Source organism: Lissotriton helveticus, chromosome 11, assembly GCF_964261635.1.
Source record: "Lissotriton helveticus chromosome 11, aLisHel1.1, whole genome shotgun sequence".
NCBI lineage: Eukaryota > Metazoa > Chordata > Amphibia > Caudata > Salamandridae > Lissotriton > Lissotriton helveticus.
Window position 1 is genome coordinate 1053423554 of NC_136072.1, and position 27950 is coordinate 1053451503.

Genomic DNA, 27950 nt, shown 5'->3' on the forward strand with positions numbered 1-27950 from the left:
TTGGGTTCACTGTAGAGAAGACCATCCTCCCAGTAAATGTGGTAGTTCCCTGCAATGTTACCTGCTGCCTGGGCTTCGGCCTGTCGCCTCAAACCCTCACGGGTAGGGCACTCCTTTTGGCCCTTACAAAACGCTTCCCTGGTAGGCCCCCCTCCACATGCCACTCGGCAGGGATAGGTAGGTTCTCCAGGGAGACAACATACCCCTCCGTGGACTCCGGGTCCACCACCACAGGTGGCCTATCCATCTCACGGGGCGTGGATGCCGAGGCAGGCTCCTCCTGTCCCCGGATCTTTCCCTTTCTGGCAGCTGGCTGTGCCTTAGTTCCAGGCCCCAGCCCTGGCAAACTCCCCCTCCGGGTAGTCGCGGACCTTGTGCTGGCACAGGCCCAGTCAGGTGTACCCAGCATCTCTGAGTGAGTCCAGTATTCCACCTTCTACCAAGCATTGTGCTCCATATCATTCCCCAACAGACAATCAACTGGCACGGCAGGGCTTACGGCAACTCGAAGAAGACCTGCGACCCCTTCCCACTCAAAGGGAACTTCGGCCACAGGGTAGTGGCCCAGTCTGCCGTCAGCCATTGCGGCGGGGTGGAGTACGTGTGGAATAACCTGCTCTGGGGACACCAGATGACTACTTACCATAGTCATACTGGCTCCAGTATCCCTCAGAGCTTCCCCTCTTTGGCCATTGATGGTGACCCACTGCCCATACTTGGAAGTATTTGAGGGCACCTGGATCTTAGGAACCATCTCCCGATCTCCCAGGGACACTAAGGTGACTCCTGCCCACTCCCCTCCCTTATCTAAGGGCAACTCCTCCCCGAGCACTACACTAGCTACTCCCGGGGCTTTTCCTCCAGTGGGAGGGGTGGTCTCTTTGGGCACTTGACATCACCTTTGTAGAGCCCAACCCCATCACATTCATAGCAGCGGACAACCCTTGGCTGCTGACTATGGTCAGGATGAGGGTTTTTCTGCGGGTTGGCCCTAGGAATGAATCCTGATCCCTTTCCTTGGAAACTGTTTTGGGGGCCTTTTGAGAACTCCCTCTTTTTATCTCCCCCTCTTTCTTCTGGGGAGCACCCTGACCAGTCCTTTGGGAATCCCCTCCAGTCCTCTTTGAGGACACCCGGGTACTAGCCCAGATGTCCGCCTCGTCAGCAAGCTTCCTGGGACTGGTGAGCTTGCTGTCCACCAGGTGCTGTCGCAGCCCTGGAAAACATTTCTCGAGTAGGTGCTCTTTTAGGATTAGGTCATACAACCCCTCATAGTCCCCCACCTCGCTGCCTTGCACCCAACCCTCTAGGGCCTTCTTGGCATAGTCTAGGAAATCCACCCAGTCCTGTGTGGCCAGTTTGTGGCTGTTCCTGAATTTCTGTCTGTACTTCTCAGGAGTCAGCCCAAACTTCCTTATCAGTGCCACTTTCATGGTGGGGTCGTTAGTCTGCTCCTCCTGCTCTAGGGCTAGAAGAGCATCCCTCCCTACTGGAGGCATATATTTGTACAGGCCACCCCCCCAGTGACTTTCTGATATCCCATGGGCTCTTAGCGAGACCTCATAGGCTGCCAACCATTTCGCAATATCGTCCCCTACACTGTAGCTGGCGACTACGTCTTTTGGCAAATAGGGTCTGGGTTCCCTGATGTTTTCTTTGGGTATGCTGCCACCAACAGGAGCACTAGGAGTCCCTATTTGCAGGGCCTTGAGGTCTAACTCCTTTAGACTCAATTCATGAGCCATCCTCTTTTCCTCCCTCTCCTTCTCCAACCTAGCTAGCTCCCACTTCAACTGCCTTTTCTCTCTCCGGTCAGCTAATTCTGCTTCGGTCAAGCTCCTTACAGAGACACTACTGCCCTCCCTCGAAAGTGTCCTAGGACCTGTTAGTAGGTTCCCCCCTTCGGTTTGGTACAGTACATCCACTCCAATGACAGTGTCCCTCTACCCCTCTTCCTCCTCCTTCTTCCCATCTGGGTGAGCTGCCACCCATGCTCTCAAGCTGGTTTGGAGTTCCCCTTTTTAGCACCACGCTTGAAAAACACCCCCTTACTTTGACAAAATTCCCTGAGTTGGGCCGCAGTGTAGGTCTCCAACTCCTCCAATTCAAATTCCATTTTACCAACAGGGTCTCAGACAGCCACATGGAAGAATTCAAGGAAGGGCGTTAATTAAGGGCTACCTCCACCCACCACCAGGAAAGAATTTGGAAAAACAAAACTGTTAATTAGGGAGTCCGCCAGGAGAAAACTCCAGGTGTAGGTACATGGTGTACACCAAGCTACTGCTAAGTGGATGCAAACACAAGCTCCAATCCCACCACTGAACACCAATTATGTTAGACCTGGGGTTACCAGTCCACATAGGGTAGCCTGGCACAGAGTGGAAAGACCTACCCCAAGGCAATTATTATACTTGCATCGCACCTATCGCAGTAACCCAATGCCCATCCACCAAAAAGGAAACACCACACCGTGTTTAGAAAAGTAGAAAATCTTTATATTCTCTTTTTGGTTAGTTTCTTGTATTTCTCTTAGTTGCAAAATCTGTATCACATTTACAATTATGACAGTGCATCGAAGTTACTTGTTTTTGTAAACTTTCCCAATTTCAAAGAATTTCGATTCCCGGGCAAATCTTGCTCAATCAAAACATTTCTTTTAGCAGGCTAGATCCCTTCAGCATTAAAAGTCCTAATGCAACATCCTGGATCAGAAGGAAGAGTGCCTACATAAGGCAATTTGAGTAATCTAGCACAATATTATCTTGGAAATGAAAACAGTTTGACATCAGCATTACATTTCAGTTGTAATTATCATTTCAGATTTACATTGGCCCCTTCGGCAGTGTAAATACTAGGTTACAGATGGTCTCACAGTTCGGGCATTTAGACAGGCAGGGTAACACTTCAGGCGCGTGTTTTCCTTTGCCCCTGACTTGTTATCTCACCAGTTCCGGCCCCACTTTCAACTAAACCCACAGAGGTTCTATGATTTATGACTCTGTCTTCTGTCAGCTCTGGTGAAGTTGTGCCGTGTTCCTAGTCCCCCTTTTCTCCGCTCGTTTTCAACATGCCAAGAAGATCAATGATTCCCCAAGCCCAGCTGAGGGATCCGTAAGTCTCTCCTCTTCCCTCTCACTTCAACAGCCCTGCTCTCTCCGGACCTCCGATAGCTGTCCGTTGGTCTATTCAATGCCGGTAACTGGGGAAATCAGACTCTCCCCACCCGCCACAGCTCCGGAGGCACTAGCGAGGCCCTCTCAGCCCCTGGGGCCCCGCACATTACCTCATCGTCTTACCGGGTACTTACAGACTCGTCCCGGTCAGTTTACTCCGCCACGCTACCTTCTCCAGTCACGGGACAGCAGCGCTGTGGTGGCTCCGGCTTTCACGCTGCAGGCTCCTCGCAGCTGACTGGGCCGGAGCTCCGCTACACTTCTTCCGCGTTCTTGTCAGCTATGCAGCCCGCCCCCGCCTCAGGCGTCAGAGAGGGAAGGTGCTGACGCAGGTCGGCCTTCCCCGATCTCCCGCCCCCTTCTTCCGGGTTCTCTCCTGTTGACACCCGCTGGATCTCCTCAACGGGGGCCCAGGAAGCAATGACAGAAGTCCGGTGACAGGGACTCCAGCGGACAGCTACTCCCGGGGGAGGTTCCTCATATGATCGCATGGGCCTCAAGAACCCCTGGGAAAGCAGCGGCGACTTCTCAGACCCCACACCTACTCTTGAGGAAGCAGTTCAGGTAGGGCCACGGAGGAGGGGGGGTAGAGTCAGATAGTCTATTCCAAATCAGATGCTTCTCTGATGTATTCTCAGGTCAACAATCAGCCGCTCCCCCCAAGTGGCTCATTGACGTCTTTCTCAGGAGCACTACAAGGGTTTGGTGAGCTAATGGCGATAAATAATGGTAGGGCTTAGTCAATAGTTAGGGGGTGACGTCCTCAAAGTAGGGCAGCCGGCCCGGGGGACGATCTAACCCTTCACAGTGCGCCTTCCTCCCTACACTACCGCCTCACTCCTCACCAGGTTTCACTCAACCTCTCTCTGGTCACTGCAAAATGGCCACCCTGGTTCTGACCCTTTTATAGAGTGGGCTCTGGTTGCTAGAATCAGCTGGAAGGTTCTAGAGCCTTCCCAGTGGAGTCCTATGGCTCAGCATCCTGAGGTAAAAATGTGGCAGTTACAAGCCTCCATTTTGTGTCCCCCTATTCTCCATTTTAAAGAACACCTGTGCCTCAGGATGTCGTAGGGGGTCAGGAGGCACTCAGAACTCTAGGGACAACACCAAAAATTGTAGTGGACACAAAAATAAAAATAAAAAAAATATGAGAAGGTCAAAAGCAGAGAAAAACAAATGGGAAGGACCACCCAAAGGGCTGACAGGTCTAACACTCCTCCTCTGTCTTCCTCACACACTCTGTAGCTTGGAGAGGAGTTCCACAGGGAGGTCCTCCTCAGGACTTGTGTACAGGGCCCACCGGCACCTGTAGCCGCCTTGGACCTATGAGTGAGGCCATGACGGCAGCCCACAGCCATTGCCTTGGACCCACGGGTTAGGCCGTGACCGGGAGCCGGGAGCCATCGCCGGATGTTTATAGCGCTTAAACTGAGGGTAAAAGTCTAAAATACTTCTACAGGCTTAAAAACAACACGAACTGAAAGACTGGTGCATGCTCCAGGATATTTAAGATATGCTACCTCAATATTTTGTGCAGAGAGGTGGTGCCGTCGCCAGGGTACTTGGTGTCCACCCTTCTGTTAGTGTGTGTTTGCTGTGCAAACACTGAACAGTCCCGGGGCAGTGCACACGGGTATGTGCTTCACGGTGTCTCATAACAGGGCATGCTGGTGTCTATAACGCTGTGTCCAGCTACCCTGGTAACGCTGCAGTTCTCTGAATGTCTCACCCCATGCCATGCTGATATCTAAAAACTCCTTGCAGCAGGGTTTGACATCAAAATATAAAAGTGCAGGTGCTCACCATACCACAGTACCTGTGCGCCCCCTTTAAATGAACGAAGTGTAGTTTCCCAGCACCTGCTCATTGAACGCTCTGCAATGTAGGCGGCTGTGCTGACGTAATCGATTTTCTGGGTGTCATTTACAGGTGGACATATTATCTGTGGTTCTCTTGATGCCTGTAACGGTATTCTACCTTTACTACGCGGTCATTGCTTCGTATTACCATTACTATGCATATTTTAGTTAGCAGATGCCATTACTTAGCATGCATTTACTCAGCATGCATTTACTACGCATGTTCCATTACTTAGCATGCACTTACTACGCATAATGGAGTTACTGTGCAAATTAAGTTGTGTTTAGGTTTTGGGGTGCTGGGGTAACTTTAGGGGTCAGGGTGGGTTTGGGTTTTGGGGAATAGGGGGTAATTTTAGGGTTCAGGGTGCTTTTAGGTTTTGGGGTACTGGGGTATTTTTAGGGGTCAGGGTGGGTTAGGGTTTTGGGGTGCATGGGGTATTTTGAGGGTTCAAGGTGCGTTTAAGGTTTTGGGGTGCTGGGGTATTTTTGGGGTTCAGGGTGCGTTTAGGTTTTGGGTTGCCCGGGTATTTTATGGGGTCAGAGTGGATTAGGGTTTTGGGGTGCATGGGGTATTTTGAGGGTTCAGGGTGCACTTAAGGTTTTGGGTGCTGCAGTATTTTTGGGGTTCAGGGTGCATTTAGGTTTTGGGGTACAGGGATATTTCTAGGGGCCAGGGTGGGTTACGGTTTTGGGGTGTAGGGGGTATATTTAGGGTTCAGGATGTGTTTAAGGTTTTGGGCTGCTGGGGTATTTTTGGGGTTCAGGGAGCGTTTAGGTTTTGTGGTGCTGGGATATTGTTAGGGGTCAGGCTGAGATAGGGTTTGGGGGAGTAGAGAGTATTTTTAGGGTTCAAGGTGCATGCCAGGGGATCGGTTCCTATTACGATTCATTTTTTGTTTTAAGTACCAATAACACGTTGTAATGGTATGCGTAATAATTAAGTGCGAAGTAAAAGCATTTTTTATGTATTTGTATATATTTGCGAAGTAAAAGCATGCGCACTAAAATCATGCGTAGTAATGGTATTTGCGAAGTAAAAACTCCAAAGTAAATACCTGCTGAGTAACAGTATGCTAAGTAACACCATTTATTCGCCTGTAACTGCAGGGCTAACTTGTGCTGTAAATCTGACTGAACAACATGCTCACCTATATTAAGCGGTTAAAAGGTGGCCCCCACAAAGGGGGTGGAGCAGGGTCGGACTGGCATATTGGGCAATCAGGCAGTGCCCAAGGGGCTGCTCTCACACATCATTGAGTGGGCTGGTGGGGCTGGTCTGACAAGTCAGTGAGTAGGCTGGTGTTGTGGCTGTTTCTGGGCCTGTTTTGTGGCCAGCTGGGACAGTTTTTACTGTTGATTTTCCAGAGATGACCACAAACATTGCCTGCAGCAAGCTTAAATCCACCCTGCCTTCCATCCATTGAAAAACTGCCCTGATATGCAATAACGGATGGGCATTTTTTTTAGCTATCTAATTTACGAATGAGGTACATTTTTACTTTGGTGTCTGGGCCTATTTTCTGTCCCAGTTCGACTCTAGGGTGGAGTTCCAAGGTGGAGGGGACGTTTCAAGAGAAGTGGCATCTGACAGACAACTTGCAAATCTATTTTTTTTATTACATTTGTATGCTGCAAAAACGGCATCAGACACATAGAACATTAATTCTGTTCTGCCTTACATAATTGAGCGCAAACGGACGGCATTTAAACGGTATCACTGTGTGAAGGCACCTGCGGCCGAGATCTCTGTGCACTGCGTAAACTCTGGGTTGTAGTAGCAGTAGGACAACTCTGGTGGGTCCTGCACTTGCTCTAGAGGGTTGTGAGCGGCCTAATCACAAGTTTGACTCATCATACAATAGCACCGAGGGTTAAAGCGTCTGCTGCACATCCACAATCAACCGGGCACCGCCTGACCCCACATCCAAGCCCCCCATCCTAACATCTCTGTGTTTGATATGGGACATTGCATTATAGTTCCGTGAGTTCTGAAATGGCTTCAAGGAGCTGTATACAGGCTGCAAGGTATCCATTTAGAACCTTGCTTTTTGTTTAATCCGTATTTTCGTATGCTAATGTTATTAAATAGTTGCTTATTAGTGCCACTTCAATGGGTCCTCGCTTAATTACTCACATGGGCAGCTACATCTGCCATTCTTACAGTGCAGGTCTGTCTCGTACATACAGAGGTTGGAAAGGTCAAAAACCTACCTCTAAATCATAGTTTATCTCTTAAACGCTTATGATGTGGCAAGGTGGATGCCTTTTGTCCTCCCACTGGCATTTTGTTCCAGCCTCATCCTAACAGGGAGCCAGCTCGCACCCTTAACGCCAATGCCATTGGGAGAACAAAAGGCACCCACCTTGTCACATCATAAGCGTTTAAGAGACATACTATGATTTATCCTGTTTCCTACATCAGTCTTAGGTTGCTGCCTAAGGAGCATAACAGGGCTGACATTGAAAAGGAGTGTTTGCCATAGTGTAGGCCTTTCAAAGGATCAGATCTTACTTCTTCAGTATGAGGTTTGCAGTTCAGACAGATCACAGACCCCTTAAGTGGCGGGTGGCTGTGAAAGGAGAGCATCAAGTTGCTCTGTTAAATAAAAAAATCACATTCAGCCTAATCGAAGTCTGGGGTATGATTTCTGACAAAAGATGGGCTCTGCTGCTGGATTTGCCAATCCCATGGCCATGCTCTGCCAATGGTGAAGCAGGTCCCATTCATTCAGGTCTGAAAGGAGCATAGTTTAAGATGGAAAGGGCCCCTACATAACTTGCCAGAGCGTGTGGCCCTGACCTGAGTTCCCCAAGGTTGATTCTCTGGTTATTTGTGATCTTCTTGTTCCCAGTGCACATGGCAACCATGTATGCACGCTGAGGGCCTGCATGGAAAAGGTTTGCTACCCAGACCAGGACTTTATGGTTGTGAGGGGCTCATCATGCTCTTCCCTGCTTTTCGGAGCAGTACTATTTTCAGCTCACTGTGCTGCGAAGGACTGACAGTGGAGAGCAGTGAGGGGCTGAGGCACCGAAGATGAGGACATTTTGTCTTGCTGCCCTTTACGTTGATCACATGTGTACCTGGGAGTGAGTGGAGCATTTGTGCTAGGCCTGACATTTTCAGCATAGAAAGGACATTTTGGAGCTCCTATGTGCCAATAGTTCATAAGATGGGTTGGAGAAAGCATGCAGTGTGAATTGGAAGGTTCCTCCAAAGCAATCTTGAGGGACTCTGAAATGAACCTGACTTTAGGAGCTGAATGATACAAAACAGAGGGCTCCTCTGACGTTCTGAGACATTCCTAACCCCTTCCTGCTCCATCCTTCTGCAAAGGAGTTACTTCCAGGAGCTTTGAAGGTAGCTGAGTGAGGAAGCCGCCTCCTCTTTTGTGCCTTTGCTTTCAGACCTCCTGAATGGACGCTCCCCGCCTCCCCACTCCTTCTTGCTAACAGTAGAGGACAAAGTCTGTAGTTTTACCAGTCTGGGAACAATATGCAAAAACGTGGGTGAGAACTTCCTGAACTATGTCACTCCCAGATCTAAAATTCTGGAATCCACAATCTCGGTCTACAACCTGAATATAGGTATGAGGCTGAAACCCCCAGTTGTACCAGTGCAGGTGGCCCACAACACTAGAAACCAGGAAGACTTCTGAGCTCTAGGGTTTGGCTCACTGACTGCCAAATCTACTTACCAAATTCAGTAACAGGAACCTAGGATTCTGCATCCTATTAAAAAAGATGCCTTGAAACACCTTGAGGGTAGGAGCCCCTCCAGCACTTCCAGCACGCATCCTCAGACTGCTGAGGATGGGTGCTGACATTGCCTTTGCTTGAAGGCAAAGCTGCCTAGAAGAGGAGGCCATAAGGAGCTTGCAGGAAGAACTAAAGTTTGCCCTCTGTAGCCAGAGAAGGATCTGCACCGCCAGGTCATTTATTCAGGCTTTGAGACCCTTGTTCCCACTGCATTGTTTCCTGGGGGAGAGATAACTTGCTCGCTGAATCTTTGCTTGTGTGTGGACACTTGGACATTTTCCCCTGACCAATCAGTAAAAAAACTGCGCAAAGCGTTCAGCAAAATCCACTGTGAAGATGAAGGACACACCACAATGAGCCTGTGACGCATTGGTGCTGAGTAGCATTGCAACAACATTAGCAGCTTTTGAGGGTATAATCTCTACTCTGGACATCGTCAGTGGTGTGACTCGAAGTGGTTTCTTCATTTCATGTATGCACAGCACCTCCTTTCCAGATTTGGAGTGGCGTGCCTGAAAACAGAGACATCTCCAGGCTCATTCAGGCCGGGGCAGAGTGTGGACACTCTCTCCACATGTCAGGTGGTGGTGTGCATCTCCAGTCTCAGACTGGACAAAGGAGGAAAAGCATTTATTGGACTTCTTCATGATAGGAAACATTGAGGCATTGCGGGGGAAACAACAAGCATTGTCACAATTATGAATGGAATTTATATTGTATTGTATTGTAATTGCATTAATATAGCACTTACTACACCTGACGAGGCGTTGAAGCGCTTTTTTCCCGAGCAGCACGCTACTCCGGAACCCATACAGTGTTAGTGGTGAATTAGTATAGTGAAATATGAAATTAATTTGAGTGGTGGATAAGTTAGTCAGTTATTTGGATTGAGAAGGATAACGGAGGGGTAAAAGAGGTAAAAAGGTTTGCATTTACATAGCGCTTGCTACCCCTAAGAGGTTTTATATGTAACCACTCTGTTTCCATGTTGGGAGGCTAGCTACAATCCTTGTGAATTGTTGGGAGAACATAACCTACCAACCCGCCAGGGCAATTTACTATATTTCACGCTGTCTTTATGATAGCTTTACCTATGGGCGCAGCCCAAGTGAGGGCTGGCTGACTCCCTACCACAGTGTTACTCCCAAAGGATAACTGTGCATTATTTTGTCCACTGTGTTTCATGTGTACGATTCAACTATGCTAATATATTTTCAAGTAAAAGTGCTGGCTGAACAGTAAGGTATTGACTGTTACTACTTACATGATTGACTTCTGAGCAGGGTCGGACTGACCTATAGGGTAATCTTAAAGTGTGACTTCAGACATGTTCCACTATATATTTAACGCAAAGTGTGAAAGAAGCGGCAGTCCAAAGCGCACAGGCAGTGCAAGAAAGTTTTGTTTAATGCCACGACTGTACAATTATTATTATTATTATTATTATTATGCGTTCTTATATAGCGCTCGATTACCCGTAGGCATCTCGGCGCTTGCCTTGGGAACCCGTCCTGGCTTTTTTTATTCCCTGTGAGATACCCGTACTGGGCATCCCCAAGGTGAAAGCCAGGCATCCCGCCGCAGGGGGGCCGTAGTGGAGATTAAGCAGCTAATGCCCAGAGCTGCAGAGTGTGAACCTGTGATTCGAGTAGGCACCGAAACGAGAATTATCGAGTCCGTGGAAATTTGGGCTCAAGACCCTGCCGCGTCGGGAATTGAACCCTGGTCCCGGGTCTGACCTCTGCTTCAGGGTCTGCCTCTTCTAACCAGTGAGCCACACTTCTCCACTCAATGTCTAGTAAAGCAGAGAACAGAGCAGAGTCATTCATTCAATCAATAAATCATGGGTTTGTTTAGCGAGACCACTCACCCGTAAGGGTCTCAAGGCGCTGGAGGGGTGCAGGTTCCAGTACATCAAGGAGGGGGTGGAAAGACAGACGTCACTGTTAAAGAGAACTCTCAGCTTTCTTCTTTTATGGAGTAAATCTGAACGGGACAAAAAGTAACCTTGCGTTTGTGAATAAGACAAAAGGAACTGCCAATGAAAATTGTATCAAAATAAACATTGCCATCTGGCTTTTTGAACACGTCCTGTGTTCTAAACTCGTCGTCTACTGCCCGGAAGTCTATCAAAGGGTGGCTTGGAGCAGGATTAGCATGTATTTTTTAACGAGTCCACGCAGTTGCCTTCAGTTTCAGTGCAGGTGCCAGGCCCCGTCAGTGACTGGCGGGAAGGCCTGACCGACGTTGCCTTGTCGTCTCCTAGCAACCACGAGACGCCTCGGATCTCCTCCTGGCACCTCTCGGCGCCCGCTTCTTTATTTACAAACTCTCCGAGGCTGTCACAGCGGCCCGACCGACCTTCACGATCTCACCTGGGGGCGTGCGGCCGCCCTATGCCTGAAGATGGCGGCCGCGGTGACGGCCTACGGAGCCTTCACAGAGCAGCTGAGGGCCTTGAGTCTGATGAACTTCCCCGGCGGCCTGGGCAGCTGGGTAAGGGTTGCATTCTTTCATTTTCCACGCCCTAACCCGTGGGCTAATCCAGTAGCTGCTAACCTGTCCTTTCAAAGATAAACTTCACTTTTTCTGTTAAACAGTTAGGGTTTCCAACCTTATTTAAATCTTTTTTTTTGTTGTTGTTTTTTTTGACTGTTGTACGTCAGTTGTGATTTTGAAGCACCCAACTAGCGAAAATGGCTGTTCTCGCAGCCAGGTCAGTGTGTGGGCCGATTTATTTTGGCTATTTGTGGGCCAGTTGTGTGGCCGGTTTTATACTGGTGTTTTCCTTGAAATTAAACAAACATTCCCTGCAGAAAGTTCAAATCCATTCATTCTTCTTTACCGTGCTAAACACTTACGCTGTGTGTCTTTACAAGTTCAAAATGACCCCAAATTGCAAACGTGGGCCACTTTTTAGCTCTCTAAATCACTAATAGGGGCTGCTTTTATTTTACGGCCTATTTTATGTCCCAGTCTGACACTAACTAGAGTCATCTCTTGGTAGTGCCTTGCTTTTTAATGGGACAACGGGAACTCTTAACAGAACAGCTTATCCACTTAAACTGAGAGTATTGCACCCAAGCTATTTACAAGACTGCCTGCATCACCCACAAAGCCTTGCACTCCTCCTCCCCGCGCTACCTGGCGAATAAGCTGAAACTCTCTGGAGGCTCTAGACCATCACGAAATGCGGAAAATCTACTGCTTGAACCTCCCACTTTCAAGAAGGAAAGATCGATGGCCCAATCCTTTTCCGGCGGCGCAGTGAGAATCTGGAACTCACTTCCGCCTCAGCTCCGGACCACCACCTCCTCCCAGGCCTTCAAATCTGACCTCAAAGTTCTCCTCCTTCAAAGACACTTCCAAATGTAATCCTTGCCCTCTCTATTATCTGAAGAATACCCTTCCATTTAGTTAATCTACTAACTTGACTATGGAAGTGTCTTCCCAGTGTGTTCATGTGGTCTGAGAGTTCGCCATTTTTTGCAGTATTATCCTTCTACCCATGTTTTGTACTCGTGTGTAACATGCACCCGTCACTTTCTCTTGTAACACACTGTTTTCTACCTCTTACATTTGGTTGTTTTCGATACCTGCACAAGTGCCACCAGTGCCTACGTAACGTTTGTTCTTGTGCTTGAGTGTCCTCCTTATATTGCAGTATTATACCTTTATGTTTATCTTGTACGCTTTTGTAACCGGCACACGTCACTTTTTCCTCCTGTAATGCACCGTTTGCTACCTCTTGTATTTTGTTGGCTCACGATTGTCACTTTTGTAATGCACCGTTTGCTACCTCGTGTATTTTGTTGGCTCACGATTGTCACTTTTGTAATGCACCGTTTGCTACCTCTTGTATTTTGTTGGCACACGATTGTCATTTACCTCTTGTATTTTGCTGGCTCACAATTGTCAATTTTGCTTCATTTAATGTAACGCTTGCTTTTGTATCTTGTTCACATGGAATTTTCTCATGTATCAGTTCTGTTTCTATTGTAAAGCGCTCTGACACCTTCGGGTAAAGTACGCGCTACATAAAAATGCATAAATAAATAAATAAATAAATAAATGCAAACATTTGAGAATAGATATGCGGGGGGATTTTAATTTCCCTACTGACTTGCTTGCAAGTGAAGGAAACGTCCAAGGAAACGTTTGTCTAAGAGGTCGGGTTTGTGATGTGTTAGGAAGTGTGGCGCCGTGCTCTGTTAGCGTTTTGTATGTATCTTATGTGTGTAGCACGATGCAACCAGGATAGGGTAGACAACCTATAATCCATATGTGTGTGTGGGCACAAACCCGCACAATTTGAGAAAAAACAAAGCCCCGGGCACACGTATATGGGTAAGTATGCTAATTAGCAAAGTCTGTAATGTCACGTATATATCTTAGAAGGTCCATTCAAGATTTATAGCAGTTCATGAATTCATTTAATCTATATCATTGATAAGCACAACCAGCCAACACGTGTTTCGTCACACTGGGAATTCTTCAGGGCTGTAGTGTGACACAGAGGATTTTTCAATAAATCGCCTTGCCGGTGATAATTCCGACCCAGCCGGAATGGGTAGTAATTTGGAAAACCAGGTAGTCTTAAGCAGTCCTGGGGTGAATAAAACAGGGGGAGACTCCAGTGTGGTGGAGATCCTAGACCGTAAGTGCCTGTGTAAAGGTGGAATGGTGAGTGTGCCTTCAAGCGTACCGGGAAAAGTAGATCCAAAATGCTGTGTGAGTAGAGCGATAATCGGGCGGGTGCGCCGTCAACCGCAATCTTCTGCGAGATATCTGAAGCACAGCACATGTCTTGGAGATTTTCTGATGAGGATCCTCAGCCACACTGCCACGTCAGCGGAATATCTTGATCTCCGCTTATTTGATTAAGTGGGATGAATCATCATAGGGTCTTGGCACCTGAGTGTCCCATTCTCCAGGTGTTAATCATCCTCCACAAGGAGGGAGACTTTGCATTGGGTGCCCGACGCTGCACTTGGCCGCCCCTGTGCCGCTGTGGGAGTAAGTTTGATGCTGCCTTTTGGCCCTCCCCCCTGTGCTTACCTTAATCCCCGGAGACGGGGTTACTAAACCGTGTTGCTTGCCAGTAAGCAGCGTCTCTTCGATTACCCCCTTTCTCCATTGGATAACATTGGCGCCAGAGTCCAAATTTTAACCATGCACCCAGATGCCCCTGTGCCACTGGAGGTGCAGAGTAGCAATTTACACAAACCTTGCCTGGTGTTGATACTTTATCCTGGAAACCAAGACTGTAAGTTGTATACTTACCTTCAAAACTGCATTCTTGTTTTCCTCCCATAGGTTAACATCGCTGAACGGACAAATTGCACTGTGTCCAATTTTTTAAGTGAAAAGTATTTTTTATGAAAAACATACTCACCTTTTAATGTATATCTTAGTCTTAAAATAAACCTAGAAAGAAGCTTATTTTTCTAAAATTGCAGTTGATCTCCTTTTTGATGTGTCATTTATTAATCACTGTGTGTGTTTAACAAATGTCTTACACTCCTCTGTGTGAGGCCTAAGGCTGCTTGACCACCATACCACAAATAGAGCACCTTGGGTTACATTGAGCCATGTACCCTTCTGGGGGAATCTCTGGACTCTTTAAACAATATAACCTTTCTTTATTTCGACAATTTGTTTGTCATAAAAGAGAGAATACAAACATTTGTTACATCTAAAATAGTTAAATCAGGGATAAAAAAGTTAAAACATTTTAACCAATCCATGTAGATTTAGACAGTAGAGAAGTGCAATATACATCATCCCTCACACCCCAACAGAGATAAGAGGGGCCAATCCCCTGTGGTCCAACCAAGTAGCGCAATTAAAATCTCAGAGGGTGTTTAACAGTCACCTCCTCATGTTCCACATTGCTGCTAAGAACTTAGTTACAGCAAAGACCACAACCGGCGAGAGATCGGACTTAAGAATCCTGTATGCTTGGGCACAGTGGGTTAACCCCAGGTTTTTACATAATGGGGCAACCCACCTCCTCCTTGGACTAACATAGGCAGGGCAAAAAAAGATAACATGGGCCTCACTTTCTAGATTGGCACTGCAACCTGGGCAATTCTCAGGGGATGAAGTGCTCCACCTTGAAGTCAGCGCTCTAATCGGAAGAGAGCCGTGTCGCCATTGTAAGAAAAGCTTCCTCGCCGTAGCTGGGCCCATATCATCCAAAACTTTCTCATAAAAATAGCTGTCCTTTATTACTAAAAACGTAGCTGTAAGTGTTCCCGTTTGGATGTTGGACAATAAACGCGCCCTTTTAGTTTCCCGGTACAGCTGGACCAGCTTCAGTCTCGAAATCCCTGCACATGCTTGCTCTGGGTCAGACCAAATTGCCTCCAGGCCTAGATTCCCAAGTTCCCCTCTAACATGCTTAAACCAGGGTAATTTAACAACATTTGTTAGTCGCAAAATCTCGGTTAATTCTCCCCTGCATACACTCAACTCCGGAGAGACCCAGAGCCGCCTCCAAAAAGTTAAAGGTCTTAAGGCCAGCTCTTCTTCAATCGGCCGTAAGCCCAGGCCAAGTCTCAATGGGACCAAGGGCGTGCTTGGAGGTAAAGCTACCAACTGCCTAAGGAATCTGTTTTCGGCAATTGCAATTCCCGGGGCAACATTAAATCCCCACAACTCCGCCCCGTAGGTCACAGCCCCACGTGCTCTCAGTTTGTATATTTCAAGAGGGGGGCCGAGCGGCTTACTTGATGATTTATTCAACAATTTCAGGATGCCCCCGGCTATCTGGGTCAGCTTAAGTTGTGATCTTACTTGGCGATGCACCCAATTAAATGATTCATTGAGGGTCAGGCCAAGATAATCAAAGGTATAAACCCTTTCAAGCCGTACTCCCTCTATGACAGGGTTTGGTTGGGTTTTAGCAGGCAGGTTAAAAATCATAAATTTAGTTTTTGTGGTGTTGATTTCAAGACCCCGATCCTGACGAAAGGAACAAACCCATCCAGGACTCGCTGAATACCCATCGGCGTTTTTGATAATAGCAGGGTATCATCCGCAAACATAATTGCGGGAATCCTGGACCCTGCAAGCCTTGGGGCATCGGTATCCGCTACGGACTCCAGGTGTGCGATTAGCCTGTTGACATAGAGGCAGAACAGGGTCGGTGCCAAGACACAATCCTGTCTTACCCCCCTGCCAACGGGAAATCGAGATGTTAAAGACCCAGCACTACCACATCTAACTTGGGCATAGTTCCCTGCATGGAGGCGGATCAGGATATTCAAAAGTAAGGGCGGAATCCCTAGATCACCCAATACAGTCCACAGCTTCCGGCGTGGGACTAGGTCGAAAAGCTGCGTGGAGGTCTACAAAGACTGTATAGAGTGAGCCTCCACCGACCTTCGCGACCTTCCAGTATAGCATATTCAAACGGAAGATTTGATCTATTGTGGATACATTCTTTCTGAACCCGGCTTGATAAGGGCTCAGAATAGATTGTTCCTCAGTCCACTCTAACATGCGATTTAGAATTAATCTAGCAAAAAGTTTTTGGGGCATGTCAATGAGACTAATTGGCCCATAGTTGGCCGGGAGCAGAGGCGACCCCTTTTTGAAAATAGGGACAATCTCTGCCCCCAGCCAAGTATCGGGGACCGACATGCCACCCCATATTGCGTTAAAAACAGATGCTAGATAAGGTGCCCATACCCCGGGTTCATGTTTTAGAAGTACACCGGGGACTCTATCCAGGCCCGGGGCTTTCCCTGATGGTAGACTTAAAACCGCCATCTCCACTTCGCCGACCGAAAATTCATCACCTTTAATACTACTTTGGTGAGGGGGTACAAGTACCTGCCACTCAGGGTTATCACAGTCATTACCTCCCTGGTAAAGGTTTCCAAAATGTTCTTCCCAAACCTCCGTGGCGATATTGGGTGAGACGGCCGCCACAGGATCAGCCGATCCTGTGTTTACAATTTGCCAGAAGCTACGGGCATCTTTCGCTGCCAGCGATGCAACCAGTTTCGCCCAATGGTCCACCTCCCATTCTTTTTTTGCGTGGTGAATAAGATGGCGATATATTGCCCTTTTTATTTTATTTTGGTCTCTGTTTTGGTTATGCTTCAGTGCATAAATAAGTTCAGTTTTCGCCTTCCTGCACGCTTGATTATACCAGGAGGATTTTCTACCTGGCCTAGTCCCTCCTCCTATGGGGTTAAACATTTCTGCAAGGTTAGATGTCAAAGCCCGATATAGTGCCCCCAATTCAGCATATAAAGAAGGGGAACTGTCCCTGATAAGCAAGGCACCAGCAGCTTCCAACGTCGTAACTACATAGCCATAGATCTCAGCCAACAGCTCTGGACAGGTTACTGCTTTATCCCATCTTATCCTTCTTCTATTACTAGATAGAATTGTTCGGTTGTCCAGTCCGTTCTCACACTGGGGGCTAGAAATAGCAGTAATAGGGAACTGAAAAAGTAATATTAAAGCATTGTGGTCACTATCACCTCGCTCTTCCACCTTAAACTCCTTGACCCTGTCCCATGCCTTGGTCTCTAGAAAAATATAGTCCAGGCGCGCCTTCTGTCCAGGCTTGTTGTAAGCGCACCTGGCTGGGATATCCGGAGATACCGGACCATTGCACGCCCTAATTGAATGGGCTAAAGTCAAGGAAAGTAATTGTACATTCAGCGGCACCCAAGATTTTGGCAGAGGGCCCACCACCCGAGGGATTTCCCAGTAGTCGTCCTCTTCCAAGATCAGCCCATTTAGCTGGTCTACCAGTGGCTCAAAATGTGAATTAAAATCACCACATACCAAAAGGATTAAATCCTGAGGGACCTTATCTAAAAACCTAGAGAGTTCGTCAATGGTTTTTGACTCAGCCGTGATACTCACCGGCCTAGAATAAACATTAACCAATAAGAGTTTGGACGAGTTAGGCCATTCCAAAAGGATACATTGTATATCCTCAGAGGCGGTATCCACGGTCTTAATACTACAACCTAAATGGACTTTTACCCAGATTGTTAACCCTCCTGACGGCCTTCCTCTCCCTCCCCACTTCGCTGGAACACAAAAAGAGACAAAACCAGAGCGGAATTCCTCCTCTCTTGCCCAAGTCTCCTGGAAGAGGCAGATGTCATTATTATCGATAAATGACCCCCAATCAGGGCATGCCAGTTTATTGGCTAGGCCAGCAATATTGCATGATTGAATTTTTAAGGGCGGTCTATCTATGCTGGCCGCTGCAGTCAGTCTTGGGGGGTTCTCAGGAAAAGAAGTTCTTATCCTCGGAAGAGAGTTAGCAATAAGAGACCCACGGGAAGGCTCCTGCACCTCCATCTGCTCTTCAACTATGGGAGTGTCATCTGGGAAGGTGTTTATCAAATTGTCACAAACCGCCTCATAAAGCACCCCCCTTACACTCCTCTGAGGTTGATGTCAGTCTACCTGATCCAAGGTGGAATACCTATTCTCATGAAGATAGGTGATTGGCGGTGAAGGGGCGACATAATGAATTGAACCCGTCCTCCCCTGACGCCTTAACCTAGCCACCCTCGTCCAGCCTTCTTCCCTCATACAGTCAGATGCATTGGTCGGAGGAGGGTAGAAGTACGCCAGCGGTCCGGTCTGGATTGAAGTATTCCCTACAGCCCCCACCCAATTGCAAATATAGGGAACAATACCTTCATTCCTAAAATTGACCAGAACACAGTCCCCTTTAATATTTTTGGTGGTACGACCCACCCATGGTACCCTTCTAACCATGATTATTTCAGTCGCTTTATGCGAAGGGAGGGGCCTGTGTATATCTAGCCAGCTAATAACTTTATTCTTCAGGGAAAGAAAGGATTCTGGAGCAGAACCAGTAAGCTCGGGTACACCAGTGAGTACCACTACCAAAGGGGCAGCCGCAGGGGGTAAATTAACAACCTTGTTCCACCCTACGTTGCCTCCCTCAACTATGGGACACACCTCTTTGTGGCTGGCCATATCCGTACTGCCACCAGAGTTGGCCCTATCCCCACCAGACGGCGCCAGGAACACAGTGGAAGTATCCGTGGTACCACCAGAGTTGGCCCTATCGCCACCAGCCGTCGCTATAACCACGGTGGAGATAGGTGGTGAAACCCCTTTGCTACTTGAGCAGAGGGTCCTGGTGCAATCAGCCCCTCACCTGTAAGACCTTTAGGACTTTGAATTGTAGGTGCTGAATTAAGAAAATTCAGCATCTCACTGGATAGTTTTTCCAAATTTTTAAGGGTACATTGAATGTGGGTGAGTCTATCCGCCACGGGTTTGAGGAGGGCTTTAAGCGTGATACCCATGGCAAGGAGTAAGTCATCTCCCACCTCCCGGGCTGGATCCCTGAATCTAAAGGTAGTTGGCTGAGTTGTAAGGTGTGCTTCTGATGCCGGAATGGGAGGATCCTCAATTAAAATGGGGATTACCCTGTCTTTTTGTATATCTGAGGGGAGATCTACTTCACCTCTTGTATCTATCTTTGCTCCCACCCCCCCTCATCTGTGGGGCCCGTTTCCTCTTTTGGACCGCACCTTCCCTTTCACCCCGGGACTGGGGTTTTGTAGAATCCACCCTATCACTGGGAACCCTTATAGGTACACTGGGAGTTGTAGGCGGTGGTAATACCTCAGGAATAGGTGGTAGCGAAGCTCTGGGACCCCTAGGACTGCTGCCAAGATCTTGTAGAACATCAGTGATAGCTTGGTCAATGCTATCCAAGAGAGGATCAGCAGATCCCCCCCTCCTTAACAGGCGTCCTAGCACTTGCTAGGAGACCAAGTGAGGATCTCCTTGCACTATCTATGCCCTCGGACAAACGTTTCTCCACCACAGTAAGTTTGTTGTCCAGTATCGAACTGGTCCTTATTAGGAAACTGTCCAGAGTACCTGCAACCACAATGGTGGAGGCCGTAGCTTTACTTCTCATCTCACGGGTAGCCATATGTTCGTCTCCTGGTGATATCCACGCTCGGGTGGTCCTTAAAGTCCTCGGAGTAATCAAAACCAAGAGGAGTGGCCCGGTCAGTTCCTGCTCGGTCTGTAGCGGGCTAGAACGGGCCCGCCCTTGGCCTGGGCTTCGCCCGGGCACGTCCCGCGCGCGTCCCGCTAGGGGCGTAGGTTGGTCGTGCTTTATACGCCTTGAGGGGTGGCGGGAAGAGTCCCAGGTGCGCTCGATCTCCTGCGCGCACTGCCGCCTGGGACTCGCAGTCCCGCGCCCTCGTAAAGCAGGGTTGTATCAGTGCAGGTCAAGGGTCCAAAGTCCCAATGCAGAGGACAGGCTCAGCAGGTCTGTATTCACCACGCTGGTAGCAAAGAATCCCACCAAACGGCTTGCGAGCGGCTCCCACGGAGCGGTGGCCGCGAGCCGTGATGAGCAACCGGTAGGAGGGGGCGGGAAGAGTCCCAGGTGCGCTCGATCTCCTGCACGCACTGCCGCCTTGGACTCGCAGTCCTGCGCCCTCGTGAAGCAGGGTTGTATCAGTGCAGGTCAAGGGTCCAAAGTCCCAATGCAGAGGACAGGCTCATCAGGTCTGTATTCACCACGCTGGTAGCAAAGAAGCCCACCAAACAGCTTGTGAGCGGCTCCCGCGGAGTGGGGGCCGCGAGCCGTGATAAGCAACCGGGAGGAGGGGGGCGGGAAGAGTCCCAGGTGTGCTCGATCTCCTGCGCGCACTGCCGCCTGGGACTCGCAGTCCCGCGCCCTCGTGAAGCAGGGTTGTATCAGTGCAGGTCAAGGGTCCAAAGTCCCAATGCAGAGGACAGGCTCATCAGGTCTGTATTCACCACGCTGGTAGCAAAGAATCCCACCAAACGGCTTGCGAGCGGCTCCCGTGGAGTGGGGGCCGCGAGCCGTGATAAGCAACCGGGAGGAGGGGGGCGGGAAGAGTCCCAGGTGCGCTCGATCTCCTGCGCGCACTGCCGCCTGGGACTCGCAGTCCTGCGCCCTTGTGAAGCAGGGTTGTATCAGTGCAGGTCAAGGGTCCAAAGTCCCAATGCAGAGGACAGGCTCAGCAGGTCTGTATTCACCACGCTGGTAGCAAAGAATCCCACCAAACGGCTTGTGAGCGGCACCCCCAATAACCAATTATTGGTACATCACATAAAGAGTCCGCTTCCTACAGACTGGAAGGGTCTTTGTCTTTGTTTTCCTAGTACAATGCAGAGCTTGCAACACATCAGCTGCATGCAGTGTGCATAGTCTGTTTTTTCTGAGAAAACCTCAGATTTTTAAAGCATGTAATAAATGTGATAGTGTACTCTAATGCATATTTTTTTCTGTCAAATACAATATCTCCAATTGTAATCTCCAGAGGCTGTGCCTGGTCTTGGATTTCAAATGTTATATTACCTCTTAATCCATTTCCTCATCACAGTCCTTACAGAACAAATGCGTTATGTCCAGCAACACGCAACTACAAAGCCCTTTAATTTAAAGAAGGTGTTAGATCTGACATCCTTGGCGTGGTATTCACCCAAACATTTGGCCTTAGTCTTCCTATTTTGCTGGATTTGTTTTTGTTGCAAAAAGAACAATTGATGGACAGAGTGCAGAACAATGTCATGCATTCACCCCAGTACAGATATCTGGCCTAAATCCATCTTTTTTTTGCTCCCCATGCCATTCCAGTTTGAATCCAGCCATATGCAAATCAGTCTTGACCCTGCGCCTAATGGCAATAGTCCAGCCCGAACTGCCAGGCCAGGTCCTCCCTGGACTGGAAACAAGCATTCTAGGACCGGTTTGATGACAGGTGGTGCGCAAAAGAATGATGGATTAAACCCAGATCTTTGAGACTAGGGGATGAATGTTTGCATTGTTCAGCACTCCGTCCATTTATTTATTTATTTAAAGAGTTTTGTATAGCGCTGGCTAGACCCGGAGGTGTCAGAGCGCTTTACATGAGGATCAAAAATATAACAGAAAATCAACGATGTAACAGAAAAAGTTCTACAATTACACAATAAATCCCAAAAAAATAGGCAATACAATTAGGAGAGGAGAGAAAGGAGAGAGAAAAGTAGTGGAGGGGGCAGGGGATGTGAGAAAGGGAGGATAAGAGAAGAGACAATACGGAGAGACGAAAAGAAGTCTGTCTAAAGACCGATTGGGTAGGTGATGACCAAGGAGGGAATCCACGGCCCATCTCCCCTATAGCTAAACCAGGTAGCTCCATCGGGCATCAGACAAAAAAGTTCAGTCTCAATACATTGAGAGAGGGGAGAAGAAGAGACATAAATAGAGGGAGGAAGCGGGAGGAGAAGACAGGAGGGACGAAAAGAAGTGCAACAATGTGGTTTAACAGTATAACAGAAAAAGATCAGCAATTACACATTACATCAAACAATCAGCAATACATTAGGAGAGGAGAGAAAGGACAGCGAAAAGAAGTGGGGGGTAAGGGAGGTGAGAAGAGAAAGTGAGGATAAAGGAAGCGACAACTGTAGAGACGAGAGGAAGTCTGTCTAAAGACCGACTGGGTAGGTGACGACCAAGGAGGGAATCCACGGTCCATCTCCCCTATAGCTAAACCAGGTAGCTCCATCGGGCATCAGACAAAGTAGTTCAGTCTCAAGTGTCAAGGGAAGAGGTTTGCAGAAAAACAGGATGGGAGGGATATACGGCAGAAAGACGAAGGAAAGTCTGCCCAAAGACCAGCTGGGTAGGTGACGGTCGAGGGGGAAGTTCCAAAACCCATCTCCTCTATAGCTATCAGGTAGCTCCACAGGGCTTTGGCCAAATAGCTAGGTCTCAATGGGAAACATTTAAATAACATGGAGGGCAAAATAAATGGAGCGTAGAGGGGAGGGAACAGGGAAGGTGAGAAAGGGAGGATAGGGAAAGAGACTACAAGGAGAGATGAAATTAAATCTGTCTAAAGGCCGACTGGGTAGGTGACGACCTAGGAAGGAGTCCACAGCCCATCTCCCCTATAGCTAAACCAGGTAGCTCCATCGTGCATCAGACAAAATAATTCAGTCTCAGTACATTGAGAGAGGAGAGAAGGAGAGATATAAATAGAGGGAGGAAGCAGGAAGAGACGACAGGAGAGACAAAAGGAAGTCTGGCTTAAGACCGACTGGGTAGGTGACGTCCAAGGAGGGAATCCCTGACCTGTCTCCCCTATAGCTAAACCAGGTAGCTCCATCGGGCATCAGACAAAATAGCTAGCTCTCAAATGACGCGGGAAATTCACAGGTACACAGGGTGGGGACTAGGGCAAGGACAGGTGAGGGCAATGGTTAGTAGCAGGAAAGAGAAGAGGAGTTGAGCGGGGAGGGGTAGGGGGTAGGTATTTCGGTAAAAGTTCCCATGGATCTGCTGCGAGGCATTTAAAAAGCAGGTCCGTTTCTTCACAGGTGCCATCTTGAGATTAAAACGGTGGGTGAGAACTACGCCAGAAGTCTTGTGTTGGTATGACCGGTAGGAACGGCGGCCACAGCATCAGACACTCCCGACCATTCGATGTCCGATAACAAGCAAAATCCAAATAATGTCCGGGGACAAGTAAAATTGTTGTGGGCCGTCAGTGGTCCAGCTTCGTCGATAGTCTTCAGCAGGGAGAGGAATGGGGGAACTCAGCAGGCCTGAAGCGACCTCAGGGTAGATCCAGTTGAGTCAATCTCAGGAGCCCTATCAGTGGGCCTCTGGTGAGTGGCCCGGAGCTGCTGTTTGAAAGCCGGGCGGGGGATTTTAAGTAAAGGCCCAGCTCAAGTGAGCAACAGGGGGGGGGGGGGCACAGGGTGGATGTGATTGGCTCAATTATTTGTTTGGCTCACCTCTGGTGAAACTGTGGTGAGCCTTTGGTTTCCCATGACGATCCTGGGATCACACAGCTGTCCCCGCTCCAGCGTCAGCTTCCTCAGATCCACCGGGCCTACCTCTCGTACAAGGAGCGTCATCCGGCCATCTTAGAGTGGATTAATCAGGCAAGGGTTCCGGTGTGGGTTCCGGTGTGCTCGCTAGATGATCCCGCGGCTGTGCAGGAGGGGGTTAATTGGCCGGTCACAGGGGGCCACTCCGCACCGTTTGACATGCAGGGGGTGGGGCCACAGAAAGGTCAGTTTTTTTTTTTTTGCCTGCTCCAGGCGTTTAGCAGGGAGCCACCGCACGGCTCCACCAGGCTCTGTTTGTGCCGATTACAGGCCACTCAGCAGATTGTCAGTCGGGGTTCTTTTGAGGCGTCTCAGGGGGAGCTCGTACAAATTGGGAATAAGGGGGCCACAGAAGGTCTGTTTTCGTTGCCTGTTCCAGGTGAGCAGCAGGGAGCCACCGCACGGCTCATCCAGGCTCCGTTGTGCCGACTACAGACACCTCGGTGGTTTGTCCGTCGTGACTCCTTTAAGGCATCGGCCTCGGGGGGGCTCGTGCAAATTAGGACAAGGGGGCCACAGAAGATCTGTTTTTGATTGCCTACTCCAGGCGAGCAGCAGGGAGCAACCGAATGACTCCACCGGGCCCAGTCGTGCCGACTACAGGCCCCTCAGTGGTTCATCCGTCGGGGCTCTTCCAGGCGACAGCAGACCACACACCACACCGTGGGGCAGACTACGCACCACAGTGGGCCCATCCACCAGCAGCAGTCTCAGCAAGACCCCGGGGCAGTCCTCACGCCCAAGGATAAGATCCGCTCCAGCCAGGGCCTGAAGAGCGAGCCTAAGTGGGAAGGGTATGCCCAGACGTGGGTCCTGCGCTCACTGCGCCATTGGATTAAAGCTAGCCTGGCTTATATGCGGTGATGCCACGAAACCGGTCACCGGATGCTTGTTTCTGGTCCAGGGAGGACCTCGCTTGGCAGTTCGGGCTGGATTGTTTTCATTGGAGCAGTGTCAAGACTGATTTGCATATGGCTGGGTCCAAACTGGGGTGGTGTGGTGAGCAAAAGAACAAGGGATTAAACTCACATCTTTGTGATTGGGGGTGAATTTTTGCATTGTTAAGAACACTGCCCATCATTTGTTTCTTTTGGATTTGTTTTTGTTTGCATTAAGACTCTGTGCACTTTACCACTGTTAACCAGTGCTAACGTGATTGTGCTCTCTCCTTCAAACATGTTAATAGAGCTTTACATCCAATTGGCACATTTAATTTATTTGTAAGTCCTTAGAAAATTGTACTACATGTATCCAGGGCCTTTAAATGTAATGCTACCAGTGGACCTTCAGCACTCATTGTGCCACCCACTAAAGTAGCCTTTTAAAACATGTCTCAGGCCTGCCACTGAAGTCTGTAGTGTAGTTTAAAACTGCCATTTCGACCTGGCAAAATAAACCATTTGGCAGGCATAAACTAGGGGTGAGTGGTAAATTCCGCACCGCTTGCCGGGTTGGAAGAGTTCTGGCCAATCGTAACGCCGAGTTCCGGCAAATTTCACCAACCGCTGCGTGGCAGAGTTGTTTCTTGTGCACGGCTCACCTATGGTAAGTCAGTGAGCATGAGTGAGTTTTGGTGTCCCCTAACGCAATATTCAGTAGCTAGGAGGGCACCAGGTGAGACTTCCCTAATGTGGGATGTTGCAACCGTTCACAGTCAGAAAGCTGCCGCTTGAGTAGAAAATCTACTAGAGTGGCAGCAAAATCAACTCAAGAAGAAGCGCCCTCTGGTGCTCCACATGGTGCAATTCGCACTGATTTTGCAGTGTGGAGCAAGCTCCCGACACAAAAAATTAGCGCAAGCAGCGTGACATGCCTAATTCCGCCTGTTCGTGAAACTTTGCGGAACCTTGCAGAGTTCATGTAACACCGCAGAATTTTGCGGAGGGAAACTCTGCAGGTTCCGCCTACCCCTAGTCTAAACCTTCCTTTTTAATACATATAAGTCATCCCTAAAGTAGGCCCTACATTTCCATAGAGCTGGGTATATTGTATTTAAAAAGTAGAACACGAGGGTATACGTTTTACATGTCCTAGCACTGAAAAACTCTTAAAGTCATCTTTCACTTTTGTAATGCCTATCTCTCCCATTAACTAACCCTGAGTCACCTTGTTACATTTAATACGTGATAACTTTAGATTGGTAGCAGGTAGAAAGATACTTTTTACACTCATATAAATTGTTATTTAAAATCATTTTCAATGGTGAAGTTGGATTTTAAGTCACAATTCTGAAAAGGACACTTTTAGAAAGTTGCAAAAAGAACAAACGATGGAGGGAATGCTGAACAATGCAAACATTCCCCCCAGTCACAAAGATCTGGGTTTAACCCATCATTTTTTTGTTCAACACACCACCCCAGTTTGGACCCTGCCATATGCATATCAGTCTTGACCCTGCTCCTCATGGGAAAAGTCCAGCCCGAACTGCTAGGCCAGGTCCTTCCTGTTTCCGGATATCACCACTCATTAGCCAGGCTTTCTTGAATTCAGCACACAGAGAGCACAAGACCCACATCTGGGCATGCCCTTCCCACTTAGGGCGACAAAAGCAACAAGAACAAATGATGGAGGGAATGCTGAACAATGCAATCATTCAGCCCTAGTCACAAAGATATAGGTTTAATCCATTATTTTTTCTTCACCACACCACCGCAGTTTGGACCCAGCCATATACAAATCAGTCTTCTTTTTTTAAACAGATTTTATTGCATAGAATAATCACAAAATGTGTACATTAGTCAAGAATCTCTTTGTGAGAAGTTGATGAATAAAGGCAAAATACATCATGTACAACAACATGCACTAGCTGTTCAGAACGCCCCTTTTGCTAACTCCTTCCCCTCTTCAGATCACTGCAGTGCCTTAGGGATGTAAACAGGATTACTCCAACTCTGATCCCGGATATCCTCCAAATCGTAGTCCCCTCCGTCTCACCCAGTCAGTCTATTAGCTACCCTCATACTCATCTGGCTCTCCTTTTGACGCCCCAACCCCATGGTCATGAGGTGTTGGACTCTCTGGAGGGGATCGCATTAGTGGCGTAGATTCTCCCAATTCTGGCTCTGGGTCTTTCATTTTAGCTACCAGTGCCTCCCAGGCTCTGGCTATCTCTATCAAGTCGATTCCCCTCCGGCATTCCTGAGCAAACCTCTCCCTTCACATCCCTCCCATCTCTCCAGATCTTTCTTCCACCCTGCTATTTGAGGCCCTTCAGGTGATTAACAATGTCCCATTTAGCTAGGATAAAGGCTTGGTATTGGAATCTGCTAGTGACCCTTGTTTTGGAGGTGTGGGAGAACAGGTCTAGGAGGCAATGGGCCGGTGAACAAGGAACCACAGTTTTCGAGACTTCTTCCCAGTAACCATGGAGTGTCGGACATGCCCAGATCGTGTGGAACATTTCTACTCCGAGTTCACCACACCGCAGGCATCCACATTCTCCCCTGGAAGTATTTGTTAATGCACCCCGGGGTGAGGTATGCCCTGTGTAGGATGAAGACATTAATTATTCTAAATCTAGCATTTCTCAATACCTTGAGGTTCCCAGCTAAAACATTCTCTCAGTCCTTGTCATCTATAGGGGTGCCTAAGTCTGTCATCCAGCAGTCCTTCAGTGCATTCAGTGGTTGTAGGGTAGCCTCGCCCATCACTCTATAGAGGCATGTAACTGCTTAATTCTGCCTTCCGCTGTGCCAATGTATCTGCAGGTGTTGTGGTGTTTCTGTTGTGAGGTGCCCGCCCGCCAGTGCCATTGAACATTTACTGTCACCCCCTATGCAGTAAGAAGTGGCCTTGGGGAAGGTCCAATCCTTCTCTGAAATCCTCAAATGGGAGGAGTTCCCCATCTCTGTAAATGTCCCCTAAACTAATTGTCCCAACCTGTGTCCAGTCTCCAATGCCCTCCCACTGTCCCCTGAGTGGCAGGATATGTAGCACTGTCATGGGGAGGTCTGGTGAATACGGGATTTGACTATTTGATTTTTGGAGGCATCTCCTGCAACAGCGCCTCACCACCTGTATCTCACTGGTACATTCAGGCGGGATCACATCCACGATCATTAGAATTCGTAAAATCGCATCAGGGTCAGGTATAAACGGCCCAATCTCACGTTACTTTGTCTAATGCCCAAGTACCCATTGTGTGAACCACTGCAGTTGTCCAGCTAAGTTGTACGTTTCAAAGTCAGGGACCGCAAACCCTCCGTCACCATTTGTACGCTTGCGGTCATTTCTCCAAAGAAAGTATGTTATAAGGAAGTCT

At 48.5% G+C, this 27950-nt stretch overlaps 1 protein-coding gene across 2 annotated transcripts in view; it reads left to right on the top strand.

Moving 5' to 3' along the window:
- The first annotated feature begins 10931 nt into the window (after positions 1–10931).
- LRRC43 (leucine rich repeat containing 43) overlaps positions 10932–27950 on the top strand; it is a 265731-nt gene continuing 248712 nt past the window's right edge. Inside the window, exon 1 of one of the 2 annotated variants that reach the window (XM_078667557.1) lies at positions 10932–11293. In XM_078667557.1, coding sequence (XP_078523683.1) covers positions 11204–11293 — 90 coding nt within the window. In that variant the 5' untranslated portion in view covers positions 10932–11203. The remainder of the gene's footprint in view (positions 11294–27950) is intronic. The other variant, XM_078667556.1, reaches the window with a different exon arrangement.